Genomic DNA, 19,173 nt, shown 5'->3' on the forward strand with positions numbered 1-19,173 from the left:
AATGTCTTTTTCACCACAGGGCCACCAAAGATTTCAATATTCAGTGTTGAGGCTTCGTTCACATATAATAAATGATACTCATGTAATTTAACTTTTATGTGATGTCACCAGCCATAAAGAAAATCTTTTTTTTGAATTTTGAATTTTTGGATGGATAGACAATCATGTAATCAAGCCGTAGTCATGCACGTTAGCGTATGGTGCACAGGAAGTCAGCTATTCCATTTTCCAGGTTTGGTCACGTGACGTTCCACATGTAGCAGATTGCTCTCGTTTTTTCCATATGCACCGCACCATGAATAGATGTACTGTAAGTCTGCATTTTATTTTTAGATACAAATAAAGTAGAACCTCTGAGGTTGAACCCCACTCAAGTGTACATTTTGGAATCTGACCAACATTTCAGACAAATACACTTGAATCCCACTTAATTACAATAAGTCAACAATAAATAAAAAAGCACGGAATGATATTTCTTCTCTTATAGATTAAAACACTCAAAGCTCTTTTTTATAGAAGCTGTACTGAGGTGGCAGACTAGCTGGCTCATAAACACACAATCTGAAGCTGGACATGAATTTACATAACATTTACACGACATGACGTTGCTTGCACCCGACAAGTATTGTACTAACATTGACGTGGATGTTTCGTTTCAATGATCTAGTTTATAGCCGCTCATTAATATCAAGTACACGCTTTGTCCACCAGAGGGCAATCAAATAATTTTCTGTACAGTCTTTCAATGTCCTGTTTATCCATCAGCCACCTCTACAACAACTATTGCATACCCCTCCATTACTAGACTATATAATACTAGACTGTACTATGGAAAACTAGTGTAGATTCTGCTGGACTGCACTGCTCTATATTACTGAATTCTAATCTAAACTATTCTAGACTGTACTGCACTATATTATTTTGTACTAGACTGTACTGTAATAACCAATACAATACAGGACTGTACTTTATTGTACTGTTCTAGCCTGTGCTGTACTATATGAGAGACTGTACTGCACTATACTATACTAGACTGTAGTGCTCTGTACTATAATAAACTATACTATATAACAATAATTATATATAGTATACTGTACTGTACTATAATATACTAGATTTTGCTAGAGTGTACTGTACTAGATTGCCCCATAATGTATTAGACTGTACAGTGCTAACCTATATTAAACTCAACTGTACTGTTCTAACCTATACTATAGTATGACACTGTATTAGATGAAATGTAAATGGAAATGGTCACTATGGTACTATTTTCAAATTTTCATGCATTAAAAAAACAGCTTTAAAAAAATGAAAATTACAAAAATATAGTGAATACAATGTTCCCAAACCTGGAACCTTTTGGTTGTTTTTTTTTTTTTTTTTTATCACCAAGTGACATCTCAACCATTTGGTAGACATATTCATATTTCGTTTTCATATTTTCTTTTATTGCCCAAACAGAAATACTAAATGCAAACCATTTGTATCCGCTGTCAGAATGTTTTTGTTGTTTGTTTCTTGTACGTGAGCTTCAAGTCGTGTTTTACATGCGTTTTTGTGCATTGCGCAGGACCAGTACCAGTACCTTTACAAAGCCATGCTGAGCCTGGCGGCTAGCGGAGAGTGCGGCCCCTTGCACACGGACACTAACGGGGTGGCGGTGATGGCGGACCAGTGCGACCCTGCCGAGAGCATGGAGTCGCTGGTTTGAGGACCGGCGCCGTCAAGGCGCTTCATTTGGAAAATAACTTCTTCTTCTCCCCCCTGCGAGGCCTTTTTTGCCAGACTATTGATTAAATAATGAAGAAAAAAAACAAAACCTTACTATTACTTTTTTATACAGACAAACATTTTTGAATATTTATGTTTTTGCCTTTTTTTTTTTTTATCCCCCGCCCCCCCAAGCATTTCTTGTCTTCAAATCCTCCCGAATGTTTGCGCCCCGTTAACGTGACAAAGAAAGGAAGGAAGAAAAAAAAAAAACCAAGCAGCTCTTGTCCACTTTGCACTCAACTGTCAGTGTTACTGCCTAACTCCACCCGAGGACATCACGCGCACCGCATGAAGACCGGGAATGTGGCCCGGCCGAGGTGACCCGCTTCCGTTTGGCATCCCAAAATCCTTTTTGCATCCTGTTTTGTCACCAAACTCTGAGGCTGGTAGTCACATGACTCCTCGTGGGGCTCAACACTTCAATATCTCATGTAAACAAAACAAAATGGCTTCTTTTGCTCGTCACGACATCCAATGTGAACATTTATTGCTTTTTACAGGGATTTATATTGTTATACTGTTTTGTAATATATATCTCTATATATTATATCCTTAATAGCCAATCACTCTTTGCCTATTTGTGGACTGGCTGTTTTAGTGCTGTGGGTTTGGATCATGTTCGCACAGCTTTGCCAAATGTTATTATTGTGAAACATTTCAACAAAGGGACGCTGATCAGCCAAAAACTGTCAAAAAAAGTATAAAAAAAAAAAAAAAAAAGAAGTTTCAATTGTCAGCGTGCAGATACATTTCCTCAACTATATGCAGATGAATATACAAAATAAAGGTTGTTAAGAAATGCATGAGGATTGTGAAGGTGTTGTACTTTTTACTGGTTTGAGGTCAGCGCTGAAATTGGCCGTTTAAGAGATTGTTTTTTTGCTTTGTTTTTTTTTTAACTACTTCCCTGTGAATTGTGTTTTGTCTCCAGTGGAAATAAAACGTTTGTTTGCCACTTTGGTCAACAGATAAGCTCAAAAGTGGCTATATTCTTCTTTCTTAAAGGACCTCCTCTTCTTTCTCACTCCTTTTAACACTGTTTTAGACTGATGAAGACATTGAGCACTCTTTTATCCATCACCTCTTTCACCTTTTTATTTTTTATTTTTTTATTTTCACATTGAATGTCATCAAATGGATGGTTTGTTCGTTTATTTTTGTTGATGGATACTGACTTTTCACTTTGGCACTTTCTTTGTTCTGTTGATCACTATTGTTGATTCACTTTGTCTATTGTGACTCAGCCTTCTTAAATATATGAAACATTAAATGGTCCATGCTTTAGCTGCTTTCTGGCTTTTTATTCACCAAAAGAGAGCACTATTAACAATGTGTTACCACTTATTTGCCAGAGACGTACTTTTAGTTTATACGTATTAATTTTCCAGATTTTTCTCTTAAAAAATAAAAAATAAAAAATGTTGCTGAGTGGAATTACTGGGTAAAACTTGGAAAATTGTTTAGTACATTTTGATAAAACAACAGTTACTCCACTTACAAATCACTCATTCTCTCTTTTTAATTTTCCTGTTTCAGTGACTCAGAAGTCAATGACACAGAGATGGTGCTGGTTATTATTATTATTTTAAATTAAGAACAATTTGAAATAGCATTCAGTGTTAGCTCAAAAGCTTGATTTAAAATATCAGGAAAAGCCTATTAGAACATCTAAGCTTTATTAATGTAATTGTGAACACATTTTTGTTCCCCACTTATGAGTGTGCACTTATGCAACTGCATTTTTTCTATTGATTTGTACTTTCCCTTTCATTTTAATTTTTTTTCAGTTGATGGGGAAAATGTTTTGAAATAATTCACCTTTGTCTGATTTTTCATACAGTATCAGAAAAATCTGTCATTTGAAAAAGGGGTGTGTAGACTTTATATCCACTGTAGTTCTTTGGCCACTGAACAATTCCCCCCCTCACACACACACTTCTGAAATTTATGAAACTTATCCATCAGTCTATTCACCCATCATTCATTAATGTAGCATCCTTCCATCAGCTATCATATATCCATGTTTCCATAATCAGTGTATCAAATAAGCAGGCGTTAGTGACACATGTACAATAATTTTTATTTGGAGGCCACAGCTCTTGCATATTACAACTGTTGGCGTTCAGAAGGCAAAAAAAGAAAAAGCAAGAATGACTCGACCAGCTAATTGACACAGAAAACTGGAGAGAGAGAGAAAAAAAAGTGTTCGGGAAGGGTACGAACCCACAGGCATGCAGCGATGGCTCAGAATGCAATGTACAGCATTTTATATTTATATATATATTTATATCATATATACAGAACAACAGTGAGACCCAAACAGATGCCACACATCTCATTCCACAGTTACACAACAAAGACAGACCAACTTTTTTTTTTTTGTCGTTGTTCATAAAAAAAAATCATTTTTGCTCTTTTGTCTGTAAAAGTGCAACTCAATTAAAATAGAACCTGTTTCCAAGACATCTTTTTTTTCTATTTGAATGTGGAAATAAAAATAGAATCTCCCGTGTTATCAAAATGGAGCGAAAATGGAGAGTATTGCATCTCTAGAATCCCCTCGTGCTGAGGCTGAAGGTCAAAGCGTGTCTAAGATGAGCCGTCAACAAAACACAGAGGGTTCTTGTCACTCCCGAAGCAGTTGGCGTTCACTTGAAAACGGACAAAGAAAAGTTTTCACACGCAAACGCTCATCGTCACGACAACGTACCATGAATGAATGGAGAGTACGACAAAGAAGCGCCATATATGTACGTAGTTCGCATTGGACGGGGGACACACACTATTTATTCTCACTCAAACAAATGCTTCTCCATATTGCTTAGTAACACAGAAATGAATTTAGAAATGAATGAGTCGGTGCTATCTTTATTATGACACAGCTAAACTGCCAATCAATGGTTATTACTTTTTTTTTTTTTTTTTTACTTTTATCTTGTTTCCTCAGTATTTTTTTTTTCATTATTATTATTATTAGTTTATAGTTCCTTCATAGGCATTTCGAGCTGACAAGGAGGTCCTAGTGTGGCTATCTGAGTTGGTACATGCATCGGTTAACCAGGCTAAAGTCAAAAGTGTGATTAAGAGGGCGGGAAGGGGTGGGGCGCGCGGGCTCTAGTCGTCCTCCTCGTCCTCTTCGTCGCTGTCCTTCATGGAGATGCCCTGCATGCCTCCTTCCCTCACCGAGGCCGTGGCCTCCTCCAAAGTCAGCCTATTGCGCACCGTGTCGTACATTTTGCTGTTCAGGGTCGAGTCCAGGACGCCCTGCAGGCGGAAGTCACGGTACTTTTTCTGCAAGGTGAAAGGGGTTGGGGGGTGGTGGGGGATAATGGAGGGTACAGGTCAGTACGCAACAAACACATAGACGACTCACAAAAAGTTAGGGTTAATCAGCTTGTGGGTGAAATTTCAGGATGAATCTAAAATGCACTTTACAACCTTTACAAGTGAACTCAATACGACCGTCTCGAAAACCTTTGAAAGCACATTTCCAAATATTTACTTGCTTCATCGATCAAACACCTGTTGTGAATTTTGCCATTCAGCTTTTTGTAAGAAATGTTGCTCACAAACATGCCAAGTTTGAATTATTCAGAAAAATCACCAAATCCACAAAATGAGCCTTAAAAATTGTGAAAACTCAAGCCTTTCGCTCAGTTTGGGCATGTCCGAGATTGCGAGATTAGTCATTCGAACTGCTCTAAGTGCTAGAGGACTCTGCATCTTTTGGCACAATTGTCAAAAAAATTAAATTGTACTGGCATTACCAGATAACGAGCAACCCTTTATGGCTCAGTGACTGTTTTTCTCAATGTCTTTATGTCTCCAAAGTGTTCTCTGTCAATTGACTGACAGAGCGGCTCCAACTACCGGAGACAAATTCCTTGTGTGTTTTTTGGACACGCTTGGCAAATAAAGATGATTCTGATTCTGATGTCCGCTGAATGTGCTGAAACCACGCCCCAACTACAATCTGGAAAAATGGATACCACTTAAGTCTCGCATCTTTCTCATGCCGATACCTCCCTTCATGTTTGAGCTGCAAAAATATATCAGCTTAAAGCCTCCGCTGGTCGTCGCAGGGCTTTTCCATGCCGCGACAACGAGGTGCTCTAAAGCAGCTAAACCAGCGCGAAGCCCGTCCACCTTTGGACTTTTTTTTCCATCTTTCTTTCTGTGACGTGCAAGCCCTCATGGCTGACAACGGGGCGCTCTAAAGTGTCTGCGCCCGCCCGAAGCCCCGGTCCACACGTTGGTGTTATGTCAAAATGTGAACAGCTTGATGAAGAGGACTGTGTAAACACCAATTCTAATTGAAGCAGGGAATGTTTTGGTTTTGCTGTTCAGCCACTTGCCTGCAAGTTGTTCAGAAAGTCATGAAACATTTACTGAAAGAGTGCGACGAGCATTTAAAAGTTTTAAGAAGGTCAAATTGAGTTCACCTGTAGAGGTTATAGTGCATTTTATTTCAAACTTTTTGTGAGTTGTGTATATTGAGCCCGGGGGCCCTCCCCCTCTTCACCTTGGTGATCCTGATGAGGATCTTGAGTTGGTAGACGTGCAGCTGCTGGTCCATGCGCTCGGTGAGCCAGGTGCCCAGCAGGTTCATGGTGGCAGTGTACCATTGCTGAAACACATAAACACAACACTCTCCAGCAAGAACACACACATTGCACGCGTGCACAAGACCCCATTAAAAACAAGTCAGCTGCCACTTTGTGCTGTTAACCACACTGAGAAGCAGATTACCAGAATGAAATCATATTTGTACGTGAAAAGGTATCTATTATTATCTATAATGAGAGGATAAAGTCCCAATGTTCGGTTAAAACAAAGTTGCGATATTAAGAGTATTTTACAATATTACAAAATACAGTAAGATACTGTAGTAATCTACCGTAAATTTAGAGCTATTCATGAAAATGCTTCTTTATGCTGTTAATTACGGTTATTGACTCATTTAACTGTTAAAGGTGCCATATTTTACCAAACCAACTTTTTCTAGTATTTGGGATGTAATATTGTCTCTATGCTGCATCAGTAAACATGTGAAATACAGTGGGTACGGAAAGTTTTCAGACCCGCTTATATTTTTCACTCTTTGTTATACTGCAGCCAGTTTTTCTTTTTCAATAAATCTGCAAATATTTCAACAATTCCGTTTTTTTCTGTCAATATGGGGTGCTGTGTGTACATTAATGTAGAAAAAATGAAATTAAATGACTTTAGCAAATGGCCGCATTAAAAAAGAGTGAAAAATTTAAGGGGGTCTGAATACTTTCCGTACCCACTGAATGAATTCAAATCATCCACAAATTCCTGAGTTCCAGACGTGAAATCAGGTAGTTCGAATGTCTCGAGCTTATCTACGTCACTTTCTGCTTCCGAGCCAGCGCTGTCAACATAACAAACACGTGTCCTCCCAAAAGTGGGGCTTCTACACGATGGCAACCAATCGGATGAAAGGCGGCGGTCTTAGCCAAATATGGACAAAGCAGATTCAAACTTGGGTCAAACAGAGGTAGCTGTCAGAGGGGCCTTTTCTGGACACTCGTATGACAAAACCAAGGTGATTTTTTTTTAAATGAAATTGACACTTTTATACTAAATCCATGTTGGAGGGTCCCTCTATGGAGTTCTAAATAGCCAAAACATGGGACCTTTAATTTACCTACAGTATTTTACATTTACTATGAACTACAGTTACATCTTCTTCTTCTTCTTTTCCTTTCGGCTTGTCCCGTTAGGGGTCGCCACAGCGTGTCATCCTTTTCCATGTAAGCCTATCTCCTGCATCCTTCTCTCGAACACCAACTGCCCTCATGTCTTCCCTCACGACATCCATCAACCTTCTCTTTGGTCTTCCTCGAGCTCTCTTGCCTGGCAGCTCCATCCTCATCATCCTTCTACCAATATACTCACTATTTCTTCTCTGGACGTGTCCAAACCGTCGAAGTCTGCTCTCTCTAACTTTGTCTCCAAAACATCAAACCTTGGCTGTCCCTCTGATGAGCTCATTTCTAATTTTATCCAACCTGGTCACGCCGAGAGCGAACCTCAACATCTTCATTTCCGCCACCTCCAGCTCTGCTTCCTGTTGTCTCTTCAGTGCCACTGACTCTAATCCGTACATCATGGCTGGCCTCACCACTGTTTTATAAACTTTGCCCTTCATCCTAGCAGAGACTCTTCTGTCACATAACACACCTGACACCTTCCTCCACCCGTTCCAACCTGCTTGGACCCGTTTCTTTACTTCCTGACCACACTCACCATTGCTCTGGACGGTTGACCCCAAGTATTTAAAGTCCTCCACCCTTGCTATCTCTTCTCCCTGTAGCCTCACTCTTCCCCCACCGCCCCTCTCATTCATGCACGTATATTCTGTCTTACTTCGGCTAATCTTCATTCCTCTGCTTTTCAGTACATGCCTCCATTTTTCTAACTGTTCCTCCCGCTGTCTCGCCAACCTGTAGAGATCCTTTTTTCCTTCTTCAGTGTCCAACCTGGCATACATACGTCGCATCTCAATGTATTTCATTCACCTCTGCTCGTTCCTCTCAGTGTCCCACTTCTTCTTAGCTAACCTTTTTCCTTGTATGATTTCCTGTACTGTGAGGTTCCACCACCAAGATGCAGTGGTCCAGTCTTCTGGAAGCTCCTCCTGTCCACCGAGAGCCTGTCTCACCTCTTCCCGAAAAGCTGCACAACACTTGTCCTGTCTCAGCTTCCACCACATGGTTCTCAGCTCTGCCTTTATCTTCCTAATCTTCCTCCCCACCACCAGAGTCATCTTACACACCACCATCTTATGCTGTCTCGCCACACTCTCCCCTACCACTACCTTACAGTCGGTAACCTCCTTCAGATTACATCGTCTGCACAAAATGTAATCCACCTGCGTGCTTCTACCGCCGCTCTTGTAGGTCACCTTATGTTCCTGCCTCTTCTGGAAAAAAGTGTTCACTACAGCCATTTGCATCCTCTTTGCAAAGTCTACCACCATCTGTCCCTCCAAGTTCCTTTCCTGGATGCCGTACTTACCCATCACTTCTTCATCACCCCTATTTCCTTCACCAACATGTTCATTACATTCTGCACCAATCACGACTCTGTCTCTGTCTGGGATGCTCAGAACTACTTCGTCTAGCTCCTTCCCGAATTTCTCTTTCACCTCTAGGTCTCATCCTACCTGTGGGGCATAGCCACTAATCACATTACACATAACACCCTCAATTTCAAGTTTCAGCCTCATCACTCGATCTGATACTCTTTTCACCTCCAAGACATTCTTAGCCAACTCTTCTTTTAAAATAACCCCGACTCCATTTCTCTTCCCATCTACACCATGGTAAAATAATTTAGACCGTTCCCCTAAACTTCTAGCCTTACTGCCTTTCCACCTGGTCTCCTGGACACACAATATATCAACCTTTCTCCTAATCATTACGTCAACCAACTCCCGAGATTTTCCTGTCATAGTCCCAACATTCAAAGCCCCCACATTCAGTTCTAGGCTCTGTGCATTCCTCTTCTCTTTCTGCCGAAGAACCCGCTTTCCACCTCTCCTACGTCTTCGACCCACAGTAGCTGAATTTCCACCGGCGCTCTGCAGGTTAACGGTGCCGGGGGCGGACGTTGTTATGAGATTTTATGGGGGGGAAAAAAGTAGTAATCTTGAAAGTAAAGTTGTAATATTGTATTTTCACATAAAGCGAAAATGCAACAACAAAATAAATGTGGAGATGCTGCTCCATTCATTGTATTTCACTGGCTGAGCTATTATCTTAGGTTGGATCTTGTTGAGAAAAATCGATAAATCGTGACATCATAATCCTCAAAAAGTATCGAACGAGGAATTACAAATGTCACTTGAGGAGCTTGTAGTGTATTTAAAAGCATAATGCACTTATAGTATAGTGACATCAGCTCCTTACAGCTAATATCTTCACTTTAAATTGGATTTTCAACATCACAAGAAAATTGATTTGAAGTACATTTAACAATTTAGCTTGCATCTCAGCGTCTGTTAGTGTGTCATCCCACGAACAGAAGAGGATTCATATTTTATTATAATTTACTGTATGATTGTTTAGTGGGGACTATATGGCTCCAACAGCTGCAACAAGGAGCACTTTGCTTTTCTTTTATTATGCAGCAACGACTTCATGTAGTGTTTTTATGGCCCATAAACACTAAAATTCACATAATGTTTTTATGTATGAGCACATTTTGTGTGGAGCACATCTCAATGAGTCGTTCTAGAAATGCAGGCAGGAAGCATTTTTAGAAGTGAACTGACAATCTTAATGCCGTCGCTATTGATAAGCAGCTAACTCAACAGCACGGATAATCCTTTTCCTTGTCGCGTTTCAGCGAGTACGGCCTGCCGCACGCCGAGCGACGTGAGCGAACGCCACTGAACTGCAGCGCAGTGTGCAAGATTGTGCAACTACTTTTCATGAGTGGCCGACCAATAAAAAATGTCGTATCACATAAGTGGAAAAAAACGTTTCCAGGTATAAAGCGTAATCTAGCCGGCTACTGCCAAGTCATACCAATAGAGTGTTTACAGCACATACCACCCAATCAGTGCCATTTGTGTCCCCATGAAACATAAAGTATTGTAAAATTAAATCCTTTTTGAAATGTTACATTTTTACATATTTCTCTTAACCCTTATCCAATTAATATTTTAGTATATTTTCTTAATACATTTTTGGGGGGAAATTTACACCTTAGTCATGTCCCAGGCTTTTCACTCAGTCCTGTTATCTAAACACGTTGACTGCACTGAACATTTTGGAATATTCCTCAAGTCACATGGTCCTCAGGGAGTTGCCTCATTCAGATACTCAGCAAGCCATGGAAAGGCCCAAATTGGGTTCACTCAATTATTTTTTCTGTATATTTGATATTTCAACTATGTCTGAGGCGTTAAAATCTCGGTCGTTACCTACATTTATTTTAGGTATTTTTTATTTATTTTTAAATATTTTGTTGTTGTTGATTCACTGTAATGTGTGTAGTGACTACTGTATGGCAGCTTAAAATCTGGATTCTCATCTTCAAAGACTCCTTTCCTTCTTTTGAAGATAGCGACCAAAAGGTTGTGGGATCCTCTCTCCAATAAGACCAAGCTGGGACAGATCGACAACGGAACGCAAATATAGCAACGAACTGTTTGCTTAATATTAAAACATACACGCAAGGCGCTGCCAAACGCCCACTGGGAACAATTGCTGGGACACCAGTGACACCCGCTGGCGTTTGAGAGTTACTGCAATGTGGACTGAATGGTTTCGTTAACTGAAGATAAAATGTCTGTTTTGATATTTCACGAACTCTGCAGAAATATTCCAAATGTATGCCTTGATGTCTGCGTCAGTGTGCCAACTTTACAGGTCCAGCTCTGAGATTTTGAGAACTGTTTGTCTTGATTTGAAGCCAAACAACATGAAATGTGATTGAACAATAAGCAATTGGTCTGCCAAGACTAAACTTTAAACAATCATTCTATGTGCTTGATCTAGGAGTAAGAGTACAAAGTTGGCAGTATTTTATATGAATATATGATTTTTTACACCATTTTTATGGCTAGATCGTTGACCAGGGTTCCAGCGGATGGGCATGGTCTTCTCCGGTTTCTTTCTGTGCCTTAGACACACCCCCTGGGTATTTAACCCTTAACTATAATTCAGTCACGTACGGCCGCGTCGCCCAGTGTGCGGCAGGTTAAGTAACACGCAGTCTGAGTCATAATAAAGTAAATAGGGCCTTTAGATGAATTAAAATAAAGGATGCTTGCTTGGCATTCCTGGTTTAGGGAGATATTTAAGAATTAATCGTGCAAAGTGGTTTCAGGTCCCAGATGCTGAAGTTGGACATGTGCACAAAAAACTGCAAATTAAGCTGCCAGGCGGGGGTGAGAAACAATAAGGGAAATGTGCTGATAGCGCCACATAAACGCTGCACCGCCCAGCAATTGTAGTAGAAAAGCGGCCTTGGAGTTTGGAGGTAAAACAACTGTTAGGTGAGCTTTTACTGGCAAAAGAAAAGTAGGAATGAGAGTGAGTAAATGGTGAGCAGGCGGGGTTGAAGCAGTGCTATTGCCGTGTACCTTCTCTTTGCTTTGTCCCAGTTTGTGTGCATTCAAGGTTACAAGAGAGCAGCACTAACATCAAGTAGAAATCAGACCTCCAACACCAAGAAAAGAACTTTAAAAGCTTTCATCGGGTCCAAATCAAAAGTTTCATCGTGTCTGCTCGTCGGCTTTCACGTGAATTTGGCTCGAGCTAAGGTGAACGGCTGGAGAGTTTTTGGACTCAAGGAAGGGGAGCGTAAGGGAGCGGGTTCCGGGTTTATACAGATGATCGTCCACTTCACAGCCGAGTCGAACGTGCAGTGCATGCAGACCTGGCAGGTGTGTGCGTGCTGAGGAAGAGACTGCTCTACAAGTACGTGTGCAAAATGAGCCACAAGTCTGAGGAAGAGGGTCATGCTAGAAGATGTACACAGAAAGATTATTTGACTCCAAAAACAACATGCCAACCAACATAATGTGAGAAAACAACGCAACACTAGAGATAAGTGCCACTTTTTTCACTTCTTGGCTCTCCAGTGGCTGTATTGACTGGACCCTGATGCATTTTATGCACGCCATTTTTACAGCAGTTCCGCCGGCAAGCACGTAGAGTGGAATCTTCCCAACAACACTTGACACTTAAAACTACACATCTGAAGACTTTTTTTTTTTCCAATCGTGTTGCCTTTAGAGATCACTGGGTATGCTGCGGGAATGTATCCAATTTCACTAGAATTTATTTACTACTAATAATGTATGTTTGTTCACCCATCTATCTATGCCAGCGACGTATAGTGACAGGCAGAAAAATTAAATGCTCTGCCACTAGATGGCAGAAAGTACAATTAACTAATCTGTTGCCATTCATATAATAGAATAATAGCTTTGTGTTCAACGAAATAAGTCACGATTTCAGACTGAGCAAGTACATTTGTGAGTAAATCAAGACGATCTCATCATTATTGCACTATTTATACTTTTTGTCACATTTTTGGGTGGTTGTGAGATTGCCTTTGCGCTCCATAAGCTTGGGAAATCCTGATATAAACAGCATGCAGCTGCATTTCGGTTGCTCACTTTGGCCACATCCACATAAACATCAGATATATCGAAATATTGACCATATTTCTTCAGTGGCCATCAATTAACTTGTACAAATAAACTCAGGCCATCAAACAGACTCCTCATTCCCACACACCTTGAATAAAAAACTAAGTACTGTGACACCGCCACATATCACGGTAGTTGTTACGCAACACATGCTTCGCAGAGCACAAGTGGCATCTGTAAAGCTGATTTATTTGTATTTTTTTTATGATGGTGTTTAAAGCGAAGGCGGTAGTGTATACAGCATGGAAATGGCTACGGAGATAAAGCTGCTATAAATGTGCCAACTGGTTGCTCGTCAATTGCAGGGCACATATTATAATATGATTTGAAAAATTACCATGTGAAATACATTTTTACAAAATATATACTATTCAAATCGCAAATATAATTACATTTTTTCATAACCACCTGCAATTTTGTTATTTATTGTATACATATGATTGCATATTACATATTGTTGACAATTTTATTCTTATTATTTTTATATAGTTTCTATTCTTATTTTCACTATCGTCCAACAACTTTGATTCCCATTTTCCTACATTCAACATTGTTGTTATTGGGACTTTTTTCACCAATGCCTTTCTTCAGGCTTCTGATTGGCTCAAATACACCCAGTGGTTACAGCGCCCCCTGTTGCTCTGACATGCACTGAGCAGCATGTGAAAGTGTTTATTGGTTTTTTTCAAACAGCTGTGATGTGGATGGAAAATGTATTTTGAACCTGTAGTGGATACAAATTTGTAGACATAAAACAAAGTAACTTGTAAAGTAGCAGTGCCCACAATTGCACGCACAGTTGGAACTGCTGTAAAAACAGCGTGAAGAAAATAGATTTCAATCCAGTAAATAAAGCCACTGCAGGTTTTTTTTTTCCACTAAAGGAGGCAGCAGGAATGGTGTTAATAAGAAGAGACCAAAAGGGTTGAAATAAGAGAGATCGAGTAGAGCCGGCAACATCGAAGGATAGCTTTGACATGCATGCAAAAGTTGATGTATGGAAATGCATTCAGATGAGAAGCAAAAAAAAACACCGACATCCTTAAGGCACTTTAAAAACGCGGCTTTCGACTTGAGAACAATTCATCAGAGGAAGTTGAACGTGACTCTTTTGGGGGCCACACAGAGGACACAGGCAGGAAGTGAGGACACAGACAAGGGAGGAGACCAGCAAGGGCCTCCTCACACACAAAAGCAGAGCCACGGCAAAAGAAAAAAAAAAAAAAAAAGGAAAAACAAACATAGATAAATCAAACACAAACAAAAATAGATTCATCCAGCACGCGGCTCCTGCACAAAACTTCTGCGTGTCAACCCGACTCACTTCCTCACAAAAGCCGCCACGCAGCGACGGAGACGTGCGTCTCGACACATACGGAGGTTCGGAATGACGTGAAAGCACACACAACACGGCATTATGTGTTGTTGAAACCACACATGGAGGACACATTGCTGTCAATGTATCCCGTCAGGATTATGTTTGGGTAAGACAGTGCTCTCTTCCCCCTCCAACACATGACAACCTGCCTGTGAGCCCGCTGCGTTTCCAATTTTGCATTTCCACTGAAGGCGCCTCATGTGTCTTCCTGAGGAGCGCTTTTGTGTTGTTCACTAAGCATGCACGTGATCACTATGTTCTTTCCAGAGAGCACTGCTTCATATAATCCTTCTTTTTTTTTTTTTTTTTTTTTTTTGGAGGATGCTTTTATGGACTCTTTGTAAATAAAAGTGTTTTTTTTTTTTTTTTTTAAATAGACAAAGGCCCAAAAGCACTGTTGTAATGCAGACCGGAATGCAGAGGGCAGCAGCTGAGCTTGACAGAGAAAGAGAGAAGAGGACAGAAAGAAACACTTTTCCTGCTCTCAGAGAAAACAAATAGGACTTATTCCCTCTGCCCTGTTGTTTTGCCACATTCTGTAGGGCCCCCTCCCTGCTTGAGCGGAGGAGACGGCATCTTACTTACATCAAATAACCTTTCTATATACACCTCCTCATTGACCTTATCACGCAGCATGTCCTGAGAGTGGCGGACAAAGGTCACGTAGCCGTCGGCCACGTCCATGCCGGGTTTCTGCAAAACAAACGCACAGCTGGCTGACATACTGTCATGAAGCGTGAAAGCGAGTCCACAAAAAAGTGCATTCAAAGATTTTGTGCAGAGTGTAAATTGAGGGTGTCACTTACAGGTACGTCCACATACTTGGAGGCAGCTTTCACCTGAAAACAAACAAACAAATCAAAGTTGCCATTTGTAGTAGGTTGATATTTCATTTAAAAGAGGACATATTATGTAAAATTTCGTTTTTAATTGGACAGCACAGTGACCAAGTGGGTAAACAGTTCCGAGGTCAAGGGCTTGCAACTCGGCAGTCTGTTTTGTTCGCGAAGAAAAAAATAAAAAATAAATAAAAAAATCTTCACTCGTGTAGCTGGAGAAACTTTGTGTGATTTATTTAACTTTTTTGCAGCATTCGCGTGAAACACTTCGTTGTGTAGTTTCACACTTAAAGGGTGGGCAGGCACCACAGAGACCCAAATATTTGTATACAATCAATAAATCAGATAGTTTTACTATAATAAGCCCCCTTTAAGAGTTTCATAGTTTCTAAATGGTCATATAACACTAATTGACTTATTTTTACACCTGTATGACTTTAACAATATTCAAAAATCAGAAATCACCCGCACAGTTACACATACGATTTTATAATAGCAGATGGACACTGAAACAGATTTCTTCACTTTACATAATTGTTTTGGGGGTGCAATATGAACAAATCAGAAGTCCACCAGTGCCCAGGAACTGTTCCACTGTATATCATAGTGTAAGAAAACATTTAAACAATCTCGATGTAATATAATAAGTCAAATCTGTAAGTCAAATCTAAGCAATTACTCGTTATAGATACAAATTATTATTTTCAGTAAAACAAACAAAGCTGCATCTTACCGTGAATGAGAGGAAAGAGGAGAACAGCGTGCCTTCATCGTATCTGGATATCTTTGCCAACACTCCTTCCAGAATGGCAACAAACTACGCAAGAGGATAAATACAAGATTGAATCAATGCGATTCATGTCATCGATTCGACGGAACATGTGACCTCACACCTTTGCAACCAGGAGCTGAATCATGTCCCGCACGCTTTCCTCAATCAGTTCATCTATTTGCGAGGCAAACTGTTTCTGTAAAGTGAGAAATAATCAAGTTATCAAAGTTATCAGAGTTTGTATCGTCGAATATTGTAAATAAAGTGGGGTACACACATACCAATAATTGATCATTTGAGCAGTTTTCCGCTCTTCTGATCTGAAGTCAGCAAGTTCCCAATTGTCAAAAGTCACTAAAAGATTGCCCTGAGTGATTAGCCTGTGGTGTGGGGTGTGTTAAAAGTGAATTTTCCTCCCTGAACTGCTGAGAAAACAGTCGGGGCCTACAATCGCAAATGTTTAACTAGTTCAATAATTACGATTTCGAATCTTCGTGTGTGGTCAACACCAAGGTCGACAACGGCACGGACTCAATGATTGTGTTGTGAAAGCATGAAAGCCAATTAGGAAGCGAGCTGAAGCAGACGCTGTTGCCATACACAAACAAAGGAGCCACTGTATAACGTCGTTAACGCAAGTCATTCACTACGGTAAGAATGACAAGAAGTGTTTGCAAGGGCGAAGGACCTAGCAAATAACAGTTAACTTTGCTCCTTCTATTTTCTCTTTTTTTGTATTTTCCTTGTGGCACCAAGCTGCTTCTCACAGGTCAGTCTTGGTACCATGAGAGACATCTGCTTTGGTATAAGAGACTCGCGATTGCTGGCGGAGATGTCGTTATGTGTGTGGGCTGGTGTGCTCTGTTGATCATCTCGAGTCTACCACACTTTATAAAGAGCAGTAAAAACACACTTTTTTTTTTTTCCTCGGCATGTGCGGAGTTTCTCACATGTTAAAAATCGGTTAATATGCTAAAAATCGGTCTATGTGTACCCCGCTTAAGTAGAAAATATTCATTTACTTTGTTTTTTTCCTTGTTTACCTCCTGGCCCATCTCCATCGCGCACAGTTTGGACGACTGGTCCTTAGCATCCACCATTACATTGAACATGGTGCATAATGTCGGAGAAATGCGGAAATCCGTTGACTTGCTGCTCTTGGCCAGTTTGGACTCGAACGCCATCCTGGTGCTGTTCGGAAGGCAAGCGGAACAGGGGGCCATGAATGAATCAGTGTTGATTCGAATTCATGCGCGAGTATGCCAAAAAAAAACAAAAAAAAAACGTTGGAATTTGAATCAAAACGAATCAAAGAATAACATACTACAAAGAGAGAGCCGTATTTACTTCCTTTGTTTTACGGTCGCCACTATTTTGACTTATTGCGCATGCGTATATGTGCAGTAACTACTCCAGTCCTGCAGCTGATCATAGAGCATGAATGCCCGTACAAGTCTCTCTCTCGAGATGATAATCTCCGCGGAACGAGGCGTTCGATGGCCGTGGCCGAGGAGCTGAACGGATGTTCATGACTGCGACCGCGGCAGAATGAATGAGAGAAAGTTGTGCAAGATTCATTCAACATATCGTGGGATATGATTGCTAGCAGCTAATGTTCTCAGGGATCCTGACAAGGGATCCTAGTTAAATTAAGCCATTTATACTAGAAATAAGCATTTTGGCAACATCTTTTCTCTCTAGAAAGGTTTTCCGGAGGGAGAAGCAGTTGCCAAAATGCATCAGCGTTCCATCTTTCTGGTGCTGTGACAAAATCTGCAACCCCCCAAAAAAACATGACCAGGATGTAACCAGGGGGCTATAGATAGAGTTCAAGTAATCAAATTGGATTTTTCACTTGTTGGACAAAGACATGTCTATTCTGGAATGGTACAAGGAGTAACGATTTGATTGTGATTACCATTCGCCATTTGTTACTGTCAATACGAATAGCAATTGGGGTTTTAGGGTGCGAGTCCCAGCCCTACTACACATTGTTTATATCATTATCCATGTTTTTTCCTCTCAATTCAATGTTGAGCACAGCTGATTATAATTCATTATTGTATCATTCTATATATCACTGTTAATAGTATAATACGACAACTATATACTGTATCCATCTATCCAGTGTATCTTTCCATCTACTCTCGGTGTGGTCCCTCGGGCGTCCGCGCGACGCCACATACCGTTTAACGCAGTTCTCGATCATGTTGCTCGACATGAGCTTGATGCGACTCTCGAGGTGTTTGGCGAACTCCTCCTCGGGCCAGTGGAGGTCCCGGATGAAGGTCTGGAGGGCGTCCAGCTTCCAGAAGAGGTCTTCGGATGTCCCGGAGCCGTTGCTGCCATTGAAACAAAAGCGCACATGTCAAAGATCATGCCAGAGAGGAGTGGGAGGGGTGAAAGGTCAGGGGAAAAGGGAGGGGAGTGTGGAGGGATGCTGCACCTCGCCACCTGAGATGTCGACTGTTTGAACATACACTGACTGATCTGTTCAAATTGGTGCATGACTGGAAAGTCAGTGTACGGGTGGGGAGGAGCGGGAACTTTACAGGAACAAATCAATCAATAATCATGCTCTTTGGTATGATTATTGATCGGGGGTGTGAGGTGGTCACATGCGGGTTCAAATTACTGCAGCTACAGCATTGAGTCACGAGGGGAATGGCGGTGTGAGAGAGGAGATCTCAGATGGTATTTTGTGGTCTGATTCCCCCAAATGGTCACATCCTCTGTCAACGTCCATGTCCCCAAGATGTTGGATGCCCCCGGAAGAACTACCAGACACACCATGCAGACCTTCTTGGGCCAGCCCCAGTGGAATCTGTTGGGCAAGTGCTGCCAGGATGGATGGTGATAAAACAGCCAGCTGCCGCCCTCCACCCTTGCCCCGCCCGCTCCATCCGGGCCACCATCTCAGCACCCAATCAGACTCCCGGTGAGGCGGTCAAGGTCGTAAAACCACTAAAGCAAATGTCTGTGAACCCCACGTGGAGATGTCTGGTCTTGTGAGTGATTTCAAATGGGAGACTTTTGTTGTTTTGTTTTCTGCATCATAAATCATTAGACAGCCTCAGGTTAACATACAGCCCGTGTATACTGCATGCAGAAATATACAGTATATACATGACTTCTTTGTGGGGGCGGTTAGGGACCTGCATCATCACATCTCAATCTCAACGGCATGCATGTTGAGACAAATGACCTCATCTATTCT

At 41.0% G+C, this 19,173-nt stretch overlaps 2 protein-coding genes across 21 annotated transcripts in view; one reads left to right on the forward strand and one right to left on the reverse strand.

Moving 5' to 3' along the window:
* ca16b (carbonic anhydrase XVI b) overlaps window positions 1-3,057 on the forward strand; it is a 110,862-nt gene extending 107,805 nt beyond the window's left edge. For all 3 annotated transcript variants that reach the window (XM_061784951.1, XM_061784952.1, XM_061784953.1), the window contains one exon: window positions 1,571-3,057. In XM_061784951.1, coding sequence (XP_061640935.1) covers window positions 1,571-1,711 — 141 coding nt within the window. In that variant the 3' untranslated portion in view covers window positions 1,712-3,057. The remainder of the gene's footprint in view (window positions 1-1,570) is intronic.
* Window positions 3,058-3,832: 775 nt separating this feature from the next.
* The window catches only part of cadpsb (Ca2+-dependent activator protein for secretion b), an 81,121-nt gene continuing 65,780 nt past the window's right edge, over window positions 3,833-19,173 (reverse strand). For 9 of the 18 annotated variants that reach the window (XM_061784475.1, XM_061784473.1, XM_061784478.1 and 6 more), the window contains 8 exons: window positions 18,143-18,298; window positions 17,000-17,147; window positions 16,078-16,152; window positions 15,918-16,001; window positions 15,152-15,184; window positions 14,931-15,038; window positions 6,296-6,400; window positions 3,833-5,064 (listed from right to left, as the gene is read on the reverse strand). In XM_061784475.1, the coding sequence (XP_061640459.1) occupies window positions 4,888-5,064; window positions 6,296-6,400; window positions 14,931-15,038; window positions 15,152-15,184; window positions 15,918-16,001; window positions 16,078-16,152; window positions 17,000-17,147; window positions 18,143-18,298 (886 nt within the window). In that variant the 3' untranslated portion in view covers window positions 3,833-4,887. Of the gene's footprint in view, window positions 5,065-6,295; window positions 6,401-14,930; window positions 15,039-15,151; window positions 15,185-15,917; window positions 16,002-16,077; window positions 16,153-16,978; window positions 17,148-18,142; window positions 18,299-19,173 lie in introns of all 18 variants that reach the window. The other 9 variants (XM_061784472.1, XM_061784467.1, XM_061784479.1 and 6 more) reach the window with 1 other exon arrangement.

This window comes from Phyllopteryx taeniolatus, chromosome 9, assembly GCF_024500385.1.
Source record: "Phyllopteryx taeniolatus isolate TA_2022b chromosome 9, UOR_Ptae_1.2, whole genome shotgun sequence".
NCBI classification, from domain to species: Eukaryota; Metazoa; Chordata; class Actinopteri; order Syngnathiformes; family Syngnathidae; genus Phyllopteryx; species Phyllopteryx taeniolatus.